This window comes from Procambarus clarkii, chromosome 13 (assembly GCF_040958095.1).
Source record: "Procambarus clarkii isolate CNS0578487 chromosome 13, FALCON_Pclarkii_2.0, whole genome shotgun sequence".
NCBI lineage: Eukaryota > Metazoa > Arthropoda > Malacostraca > Decapoda > Cambaridae > Procambarus > Procambarus clarkii.
In genome coordinates, this window is record NC_091162.1 from 14,273,877 (window position 1) to 14,285,119 (window position 11,243).

The 11,243-nt window shown below is 43.1% G+C and overlaps 1 protein-coding gene across 1 annotated transcript; it reads right to left on the reverse strand.

Annotated features, from left to right (window-relative positions):
• Positions 1-126: 126 nt before the first annotated feature.
• On the reverse strand, positions 127-10,320 carry LOC138364349 (uncharacterized). The gene is made up of 9 exons (XM_069323958.1): positions 9,466-10,320; positions 7,155-7,556; positions 6,680-6,817; positions 6,273-6,466; positions 5,497-5,718; positions 4,368-4,620; positions 3,785-4,005; positions 3,250-3,561; positions 127-2,561 (listed from the first exon to the last, which is right to left on the reverse strand). Exons 1-9 carry the CDS (start codon positions 9,545-9,547, stop codon positions 432-434), a joined length of 3,954 nt encoding a protein of 1,317 aa, XP_069180059.1. The 5' UTR covers positions 9,548-10,320; the 3' UTR covers positions 127-431.
• Positions 10,321-11,243: the final 923 nt, after the last annotated feature.

Here is an 11,243-nt window from a genome sequence, read left to right on the forward strand (position 1 = left end):
TTACGACCATTTTCAATAACATCACTTGACCCTCGAGTTGCGTTTCCTTAGAATCACGTAAATTTTCTTTATACAAAAAAACTAGTTTATGCTCCTTACATGATGTTTATTATTAAAATATATATATACTGTATATATAATTTAATTATTAATTAACATTACAAGTACGGGTGTACACATAAATCAGAGAGCAGACTCTGATCGCAACAAAGATTATACGTGTCATTATTTCTAAGTTCCATAATTCACTCCCGCACAAGCCACAACAATAGGCTATACGCTGAGAGTTGTATTTCTCGGTGTATATACATTAAAGCCTTGATCCTTGATCCAGTCGACAAGCATTAAATATTAACACCTAACCATGACACTGAATATTAAGTAACATTTAAACTAAGTGTCAAAGTAGGAATTTGTGGCCCCCAAGAAGTCTAAACGAATTTCACTTTAGGAATTTTGTCTTGCTTGGCCTGAGCCGCCTTCAGTTCCTCCAGATATTCCACAATGCCACACACAGAGAGCTTCTCATCACAGCAATAGTGATGTGGGGGCAAAAAGGAGGTGATTTGCTCCTTAGGAACCCATTTTCCTCTCATATCTCTCTTGGCTGCTCGACAAAAAACGGAAGTAATCCTCTTGAACATATGATGGGTAGAATCCCATTCCTCAGCCTCAGCAAGTTCCCTGAGGAACAGTGACTTGAGTGCTCGTTCTGGAAGACCCTGAACTGCCAGTGTCAGGGTGTGCCACGGCTGTTTATGCCACCTGTTGCTGAACTCTGGCACCCACCAGCACCCCTTCACCAGCTGGTTCAACATACGACATGCTAGCCAAACTTTTCGCTGATTGGTCCCCAGGTTACTGAAGATGGCGTCCTCATACAAGTACGTGCGGTACATCCAGTGGTTGTGGACGTTAGCGATATGGAGACATAAATTTTGGTTCGCATCTACAAATTGGCTGGCACATTTAGGTAAATTGCCAAAGCTGTTTTTGTAAGAACATGTTGCTGGCAGGACAGGTACAACAGAAGTCCTGATTAGTTTGATGTTATCGGCATTGTGCCACAGCCAATATAAACACACTCCATTTTCTGTGGCAGCTGCAAATGGCGGTGCCAGCGACATATGTGGCAGTAATGTTTTATAATCTTTTAATAAATCATATACTATTTGAACAAAAGAATTCTTGAAGGCATCAAATGTGAAGAGGTCCATTTGTGAGTGTGATTTGACCTCCACTCTTGTTTTGTCATCAGTGACAATATCGCTGAGTGTGAGAGGTGTCCAGGATGGTGAGGCCTCCTGACCACATACTTCATAGATAAAACTCACGTGATCTATGTTGAACACTTCGTTGCCCTCCACTGCTGAACCAACAGGAATAAGTTTTCCTTGGAATCTCGGATCATTGATACGTTTACAAAAGTGTCTTAATTCTTCTTTAACTGTACTTACAAATTCATGCGTGCTAGACCTTTCACACGAGGATTCAAGTGCAACATTCAGCAGATCTTCAGGAAGACGTATGTTTAGAATTTTTCCTTTTATTTGTAACATTTTATAGGCTCGCGCATCTTCTCCTCTTTCATTCTTCACACAGAGGGCATCTGCGTGAGATAGCAACGGCAACTTACAATTTCCGCAAAGATTTTCATACTTAGTCATCAACTCTAGTGCAGTCAGTCCCAGGAGACAGGTGTGGTCCACTCTGGCTCCTAGATGAGCCATGTATGCCAGGATATACTGGAGACACTTGGGGCGGCCAGTCACAGCTGCCAAGTGAGCTGCCGTGAAGTTGCCTGTTGTCACTGCCTCTGAATCAACGCCGTGATGCAACACATATTCAACAATGTTGATCTGACCAAATATGGTGGCAACATGCAACATTGTACCACGTGAAGCACTATCTACTATTTGGTTCATGTTAACATTTGTCCACCTGCTAAGAAGCGTGTGAAGTAGTGCGACTAAGCCGTGCTTAGCTATCAAGAACAACAGCTGAGTACTAGGCTCCTGCAGCAAGTGACGACTATGTTCGCCAGTGCAGATTTTCATAAGATCAATCACTTCTTGTAATGTTTCCTTCATTAACATTACATTATTATTACTTTCCGTAGAACAGTAATTTTCAAGTGCCTGACACTCACTGACTGAATAATTGTTAAGATATTTAGATGTCAAAGTGTCATGATGAACTGTGCCACAAGTGACAGGTGCGAGCTTCAAGTCTCTGTACAAGACCGCCTGTGTATCAGTCTGCATGTGAGATATGGCTTTCTTGAGTGGGCTTTCTTCTCCGGGAAGTGAATGAAAGTACATGCTTTCCAGTCCCAGCAGCTGACAAGTAAAGGCAAGACCCATATGAGCAGCTTGCGTGAGGAGAGTGCGGGCCTCCGCCACCCGGCGTTGTGGCTCTGTGCTTGAGAAAATCCACCGGGCTCTGCTGCCCACGTCCATTACTTGAACACTGTAGTCACTCATGGCTTTTCGTAGCGTTTTCATCGACTCATTCTCCTGGCTCACTCTCGTCATCTCATCTTCCAGCCGCTCACAGTATGCCTGGAGGAATACTAAGATGAGATCATGCCAAAAAAAGACACTAATATAGAGGATAAAAGGGGAAAATTAATGAAAGAAGAAAAACTACAAGATGGACAAAAAGGAAAAAAAGAGGAACTGATGAAACAATTTCAGGACTTTCGAAAATCACAAAAAAATTGACTTAGGGTATTATAACTGCAGCAAAAGAGAATCCGGAGAATAATGCAACAAGAGGGTAAACATTGGGACTGCAGGCAGAGTCCCGATGTCCTATTTGCAAATCTTGCTTCTAATGACGTTATTTATTGTTTTGCTATTCTCTCTCCAAAGCTTCTGTATCTTTTTAAATGGATACAGAAGCTTTGGCGAGAGAAAAACAAATAACAAATAAAGTCATTATAAGTAAGATTACAAAAAGAGGAGAAAAAGCCGATCAGCAAAACATTGAGGAAATACTAGAAAAACTAACTGATAGATATGATCTAAGCATTTCCCAGGTAGAGGGAAATTTCAAGCAGTCGAAGTTATATGCTAAAAAAAAAAATCATAAACAACTGGAAGAATGTAACTTTTACATACCCCAAGATCTCACAGTGAGACAGGAAAAGCATTGACAAAGAATTAAGATACAAATTACACTAGAGGTCAGGCGAACAAGATAACAGAAGAGGAGGATTAAGTCCTCTACTCAGTGAAGATGGTGTACCTTGCGCATGATGGCGGGAAAGACCGCGGGGAGGCCGAGGGTGTTGTGGGCCGCCTCCAGGGGTGTCACGCCCTCAATGGTCTGACTGCAAAAAGGAGCTCCAGCAGACAGCAGCATCAGTACAGCGTCTCTCTGGCTGTGTCGGATGGCGTGCAGGAGTGGGTCAGCACGGGCAGTCACGGGCATAATGGGTACACCCTCCAGCAGAAGGGCACGGATGGCGCCAGTGTTGCCCTGCTCCGCCGCTGAGACCAGCTCTTCTTGTCTACCGGCTCTCTCGTCAGTGGTCCTCTCTCCCAGCTCCTCACACTTCTGACGGAACAGTACTAACATTACTAGCACCAACAATATATATTCATTGGAATATGACAGTGTCAGACCACGAAGCAAGAATTGAAACAGGAATTTCCTTAAGTACTTTCGTATTTAACAATATATCTTCAGAAGGGAAGACTTCATCTATTGGTACAATGTAATACCCATACTGTACTACCAACCTGTTGGTACAATATTATACCCATAATGTACTACCAACCTGCTGAAAAAACTGCGCAAGGCGATGGTTGTTGGCAGCAGCAGCTAAGTGTTGAGGTAGCTGACCTTGGCAGTCAGGGATCCTGGGGTCACAACCGTAGGAGGTCAAGATCCTGGCCAGGGATAACCAGGCCTCCGACACCTCCCAGGCCCTCCCGTCCCACATGACGTCCCCGTCAGCGGCCTGAGGGTGCTTGGCTAGGTCGTGCAGGGGTGTGCGGCCTGTGCTCAAACCGTGCTTAAGTGACACATTTATTTATTTATTTTGTTATTTATATGTATACAAGAAGGTACTTTGGGTTTATGAGAGTACATAGCATTGATGTTTTTACATTCTTGTAAAGTCTCTAACACGCATTTTATAATACAAACATTTATAATACAATACCACTAACATTTATAATACAATGGTCTTTAAAATATGTTGTACATTATATATTAACCTAATAAATAGAATCAGATTACAATTTGTTTATATGGTATTTATTATTTGTTTACGAAGTAGTTTATGTACACTATTTATATAGTAGAGTGTTTATATATTTATATTTGTTTACAAAGGCACTAATCTGCCACAGACCTACCCCAGTGGTCGACAGCGTTGACGACGTGCTCGTGGTTACTGAAGAACTTGGCGATGTCTTGAGGTTGCCAAGGTGGTGTCGGGTCCATGGAGGAGGTGACCGAGGCCATGTAGTGGACGAGGGAGCGGCCATGGTGGTCGGTGATGGTGGGAGGCAGGTGGTGGTGGCGCAGCAGGGCGGCCACACCCCCCTCGTGTTCGTACATCCCACACTCACCAGCCACGAACACACTCTTCATCATTTTCTTTAATTCCTGAACAGGTGGCAAACTTACGTTAGTCTATCCTCTAATTGGCTTCGTTTTCGACTCGCACTTTGGTATCCCAGGTTCGATTCCCGATGGTTGGGCACGTTTCCTTTCACCTAATACGCCTGTTCACTTAGCATTAAATAGGCACCCTGGAATTAGGTAACCGTTGTGGGGTTACATCCTAGCGAAGGGAACTATCAAGAAAAAGCGCCTAGCCATTACGACTATATAGACTTGGAAGGTACCATGATAAGGATTTGGGATGGGAAGTTTTGTTCATTTATTATGCACCCCATACCCATCTTGTGGGCGGTAGTGGAAAGGGTTACAGAGGCACATAATGGGCTCAGGGACTGAACCCCACAATTCATTTAGCTAAGCAAGTTACAGTATCGATGAGCTAGTTAAAAATTCAGTATAAGTCGTCACATCAACAATGGATTCGAGACCGACCACAAGTACAGTTTCTAAATTAAGCAACTGACATATGTGGAGAGCTAGTGTCACAATTGATATGTTTGTCCTGCACACCGCCCCCCATCCAGTGGGCAGCGGTGGGAAGGAATGGTACTCCTGGGTAAGTACTGGTTTGGCAACAGGGAGGTAGATAATTGGAACAGGTTGCCAGCCGACATCATACAAACAAATGGTATAGCCAGCTTTAAAAATAGGCTTGATAGATTTATGAATGTAAATGTAACTTGGCAACTTGCTTGTGAAGTCTTCAGTGCTGATTATTTAATTAATATACAACTATTTGGTCTTCTTTAATGTTTCATTAATATACATCTACAACATGTACAATATTAATAAGTATTTATCAAGAGCTAAGCGGGGCCAAAACCATTTTGCCAAGCAAGAGAAAAAGAGGCAGCTTACGTATATGGTGGATTTGATCAGTTCATCACCAGGAAGACTTTTCTCCTCTCCCCTGTGCTTGGTGAAAATTAAGTGAATGTCCTTGTTGCCGAGGAGGTGAGCGTCCATGTGAGGCGTGGTAGTCCGGCCCGGCTCCACGTCGTCTGGGTGGAGTCCCTCCTCCAGGAGCCCCTCCACCGCCTCTGTGTCCCCCTCCTTCACCGCCTCCCACAGCATCCGCTCCTGTGCATACAAAAAAAACTTTTATGAATGCAAAAGCAGCATGGCATTCCAAAGGCTCCTTCATAAATAAGAAGTTGTATGGTGCTAAATTAATATGCAGATAAACACATATGTTCAACATCCCACGCGACAAAGTTTCACTGTGCTGTGTCACTGTGCCACTGTATTACTGTGCTACTGTATCACTGTGGTACTGTGCTACTGTATTATTAAACCTATTCAACGAGTGATGTATTCTCAGATGATAACAAAGTCTAATTCAAAATATTAATATGCAGAGATTTTTATTTAGACTTAGAACACTAAGGACCAAGCCAACACCCACTGTACACAAAAAGGAATACACTAGTGAATACAATACAATGAGGAATACAATAATGATGCACAATACCCTGTGTTACAAGTGTCATGATTGAGGTACCAACAAAAATGTTGAATAACCTGAGTAACACTGATCGTATGATAGGGTGATGAATGACCTGAGTAACACTGACCGTAATGAGTAACCTACAAGTAACACTGACCGTAATGAATAACCTATAAGTATCACTGACCGTGATGATAGAGTCAATAGTATATGGGCGGACGTGCCAGCCCTCCAGGAAGGGTGAGGCTTCCTCCTGGTGTTGGTCCTCCAGGAAGGTCAGTCTTTGCTTCCTTTTCTGTAAAAAGAAGTGGTATTTCTTGTACCTTGCTTCCATGTTACATGTAGAGTACTGTAATATTCTAATAATGCTTCTAATTCTTACTTGTTATCTTAATTGATAAAAATTAAAATAGTTTTATCTTCTAGCTGATAAATTTACAAAAATCTTGTTTATAACTTGTATAAATAAAGAGTAAATCTCTGAAGATGCCAGAGACTGTAAAAGTGACTGGGCTTCAAGTTCAAGTATGTTTATTGAGACAAGAAAAATACATCTCAAATGGCTAGAGTAGCTTAGGCTAAGACCGGGCTCACTTGCCTTGGAGCAGGTGAGAGGCACACTGGACACCACCATGATGGAGATGATGCCAACAAAAGCCAGACCAACAATGACTATGGCCACAATGTGATCTGCTCTAGTCATCACCCTCCTTTCCTCCTCACGCTCTCCCTCTGAAACACAGGACAAAATTATTATAACAACATAACAAAAGATCGCAACAATGCAGTAGGCTACTGGCCCATGTCAAACAGAAATACTACAGTAGGTTTACTGGCTCATGCCAAACAGGAAGAATATAGTAGGCCTACCGGCCCATGCTAAGTAGGAATACAATACTAGGCCTTCTTGCCCTTGTCAGACAGAAAATTGTTTCACAGCTGTAATGTGCGGTCATGTGAACTTTACAACCGACACACATACTCGTGGTGCACAGCCCACGGGAGGCCGATTTATGAACCTCATCTGCTGCTTCATATAAACATCTTTAAACAAAATCCGCCTACTTACTATGGTGGCAGTTGACAGTGATATTACTGCCTTCTATGGTGAGTCTGTCAATGGTCATATCAGCGGGCAGTGATACAAGTTGTGTCTGTTGGTTGTGCCATAACTGTGTGTGTGATGATGACGAGGACAGGTTGAAGGCTGTCCACCCACTTGGCAGACCCGGTGACACCGTCAGCTCATTCCTGGTCCTGCGGCCGTTTCTGACTCGTATGACAACCACTTGGCGCCGGGTGATGAGGAGGACATCGTAGTCGTATGGAATTGATGAGCCAACTGGTTCCATGATGATCGTCAAAAGAGGGTGTTCTAGCCCAGCCAGTTGTGCATCCTCTACTAGCCACGCTGTCAGGTACACGTGGGACCCAGCCCAGCGGTCCTGCCATCTTGCTCGTGGCTGACATTCTGTAAAAGAACCAGAACCATAATACAGGTACTTTTGCTTGAACTCTGCTAGTAGTACGTTCCTGTGGAAACACGTACATGGGGGAATTGTGTAAAAATCCTAGTTTGTGTCTCGGAGAGGCTGCAGGATCCGAGTAAGGTCAGTAGAACTTCCGGTTGAAACTCTTTTTACCATGTCGTAGTTCAGTCGACTAAGACAGCGTCTGGGATTCTCTCGGACGTAGGTTCGAACCCTCGTCACGGCCCTTGTGGATTTGTTCATTTGATGCATCACGCTATTGTGATTTCTGTGTGTAACGTACATCACCATTCCTCATATTTTACCATATACACTCATTGGAACATATGCAATACATGCATATATACATGAATATCCAATCTCAGAAAGTTTAACTATATAAATTGCTCTAAAATTTTATAAATTATTTAAATGTCATATTGAAATAGCTACTTCTACACCCCGGTTCATATACTATTAAACAATGGACAGTAGTTATTCGCCTCAGTGCATACCCGTGTGAACTATATCTAGCCCAAAGCATCGTTACATGTGATGTTACACGTTACATGCCTTGATATTGAAAACAAAATTTCCTGTGTAATTTGCCCTAAGAACAGAATATTGAACCACTTCTTGGTGAAATTTGCCAATGCACGATAATAACAAATTTTCACTTAGGGCATACATCTTACAAAAAATACAGTAGTTAAAGTTTGCATTTAGTAGTTAAAGTAGTTTAAAAGTGAGCATTAATGTCTTAATGGTTCAGTTTTTAAACTGTGTGAATGATGACAGTGAACGTTCTGTAAACCAGCTTATCACCTTGCAATTGATTGCATTTTCTGTTTTGTTAATGTTCTTTTCCAAAGAGGAGATAAAGTTTATCCTCACTGAAGAAATCTATGGAGACTGTAAGCGGGTTCAGTGGTGGTGCCGACACGTTGTGGATTCTGACGTCATTCATAATGACGATTCGCTGCTGGAATTCACGTCTGAGGACGAGGAAGAATGTGCATAGCTTTTCACGGCGGAGTTTACTGATTTTACTTGATTGATTATTACTCCTGGGATTGATCGAGCGGTTTATAAGGTAATAGATCAAAGATCCCTCTATATTTCCGGTTCCAATTATTCTTTTGTACACATACTGTGTGCTGTAATAATTACAATACCCTTCATTATTTTACTATGTATATGTATACTAATCGTAGCATGTGGAAAAATAAATATAATGATTGAAATCAGTCTGGTACCGGCCATTAATCTTAGGTTATGTGGTTTGGTTATGTATAGCAAATAAGTCAATATTTACCTGATTGCGACTCTATAGTGGCCGTGGTAGGAACAGGAAGTCGACGGCTTACGGAAGGTCGGGTATGGGGGGTTAGATTAGATAAAGCACAGCCGAAAAATATTTTTCAATGATCTCACACTAGGTGTTTCTGGACATAGTTTAGGCTGTTCGTGCGTTTTATGTTGCAAGACAAAAAATGTCTTGTTCACATACACGATATTGTTCTTGTGAAGACGGGCTGCTTTGTACACTTATAACACGCTTTTCATAAACATGTATATCATATGACACAAATATGAACACCCACACGTGTCAGATCACACGCACACAGAGCTCAACCCCCGCAAACACAACTAGGTGAATATTTCTTTACCCCTGATGCTCTGTTCACTTAGCAGTATACTGGGATCGAGTTAGACAGCTGTTACGGATTGCATTTTGGGAATGTGTGAGAGAGAGAGAAATATATGTAGTACATATGTAGATATGATAAAGGTAAATAGGTCGGGAGTAAGTACACTAAATCAACCGACAGTTAAAAAGGCGAGGTCCAAGAGCTAACAGCCATCCATCTTGATGGATGGAAATTTAAAATGGTAAGAGTTGCTCCATACCTTGTGGTAGGTCGGAGCCTGCTGCTGACACCATCATCGTCAGAGCCGCTACAAGTGTTGCCTTCGTTACAACACTTCTCATCTTGACATGATACCTGCAGCGTCTGGTAGGTTATGGTCGCGTTCTGTGGTGCCTGGTGGTAGACTGTGGCGGCTGGTAGTGATCTGTGAGGCTGGATGGCAACCTGTAATATTTTACCGGGTGGTGTCCTGTGATAGGCTACCTGGTAGTCTCCTGTGGTAGGCTGCCTGGTAGTGTCCTGTGATAGGCTGCCTGGTATAGTGTCCTGTGATAGGCTACCTGGTGGTGTCCTGTGGTAGGCTGCCTGGTGGTGTCCTGTGATAGACGGCCTAGTGGTGTCCTGTGATAGGCTGCCTGGTAGTCTCCTGTGATAGGCTGTCTAGTGGTGTCCTATGATAGGCTGCCTGGTAGTGTCCTGTGATAGGCTGTCTGGTAGTCTCCTGTGATAGGCTGTCTGGTGGTGTCCTGTGATAGGCTGCCTGGTGGTGGTGTCCTGTGATAGTCTGCCTGGTGGTGCCCTGTGATAGGCTGCCTGGTGGTGTCCTGTGATAGGCTACCAGGTGGTGACCTGTGTTAGGCTGCCGGTGAAGTTCCCTGATGACCTGTGGTAAATGACTTATGCTGTGGCGAAGGCGCCGGGGCGGATACAGACAAGTTAGACAAGGAAGTAAGCAGTACGTGACATTATCTTCCCGGGGATTATGATACAGTCAGGGTTGTCATTCTCACCTGATAGCACACTCAATTTTTGCCACACTTTTTTTTATCTCTTACTAAATAGGTTTAAGTAATTAAGGAAGCATGGTGTATATTATATTGTGGCGCCACACCCATTGTAACTCGTCAACTCTGGATGACAATAATAATACTGCTGCTGCTTATAATAATAATAAAATAAATAATAATAATGCCTTTATAAAATTGTGTAAAGAATCGTTCATAACCTTCTATACCACATATATCACACGCATCCTGTAGTATGGAGCTCCAAGGTGGAGTCCATACCTAGTCAATCACAAGACGAAGTTCAGAGGTATGCCACCAAACTAGTCCCCGAGTTGAGAGGTATGAGTTACAATGGTAGGATGAGGTATGACTTATGATGGTAGCTTATTTTTTTAGGTACCTTACCTTGAGGTTACCTTGAGGTGCTTCCGGGGCTTAGCGTCCCCGCGGCCCGGTCGTCGACCAGGCCTCCTGGTTGCCGGACTGATCAACCAGGCTGTTGGACGCGGCTGCTCGCAGCCTGACGTACGAGTCACAGCCTGGTTGATCAGGTATCCTTTGGAGGTGCTTATCCAGTTCTCTCTTGAACACTGTGAGGGGTCGGCCAGTTATGCCCCTTATGTGTAGTGGTAAAAAAAAGTATATACATACAGAATGCGTTACAAGCAGAATGTTAGATTAATTGATAGATTCATTCTACCCCGGTGGAGGCAGAAACAAATTGGCAGAGTTTTTTCACCCTCATGTCCCTGTTCACTTAGCAGTAAACAGGTACCTGGGAGTTAGACAGCTGCTACGGGCTGTTTCCTGGGAATGTGTGTGGGAAAATTAGGATTAGGGACCTGCCCAAAACGCTATGCATGCTTGTAGCTGTACAAGAATGTAAGAACTCTTGTATATATAAATAAATACAAGAATGTAAGAACTCCTGTATAAATAAATAAATAAAAAAGTCAACCTCTCACTTAAATCATTAACCTGTCCTTTGGCAAAGGGGGTCCTTTGACAACCCGCTAGCTTCCTGTCCTCG

Bases quoted from the DNA above. Each gene is read 5' to 3' on its own strand.
- LOC138364349 (XM_069323958.1), bottom strand. From the start codon at position 9,547: ATGAGAAGTGTTGTAACGAAGGCAACACTTGTAGCGGCTCTGACGATG. The intron at 6,818-7,154 runs GTAAGTAGGCGG...CCTGTGTTTCAG, and splicing joins CACTGTCAACTGCCACCATA to AGGGAGAGCGTGAGGAGGAA. The intron at 4,621-5,496 runs GTAAGCTGCCTC...CCACCTGTTCAG, and splicing joins TGATCAAATCCACCATATAC to GAATTAAAGAAAATGATGAA.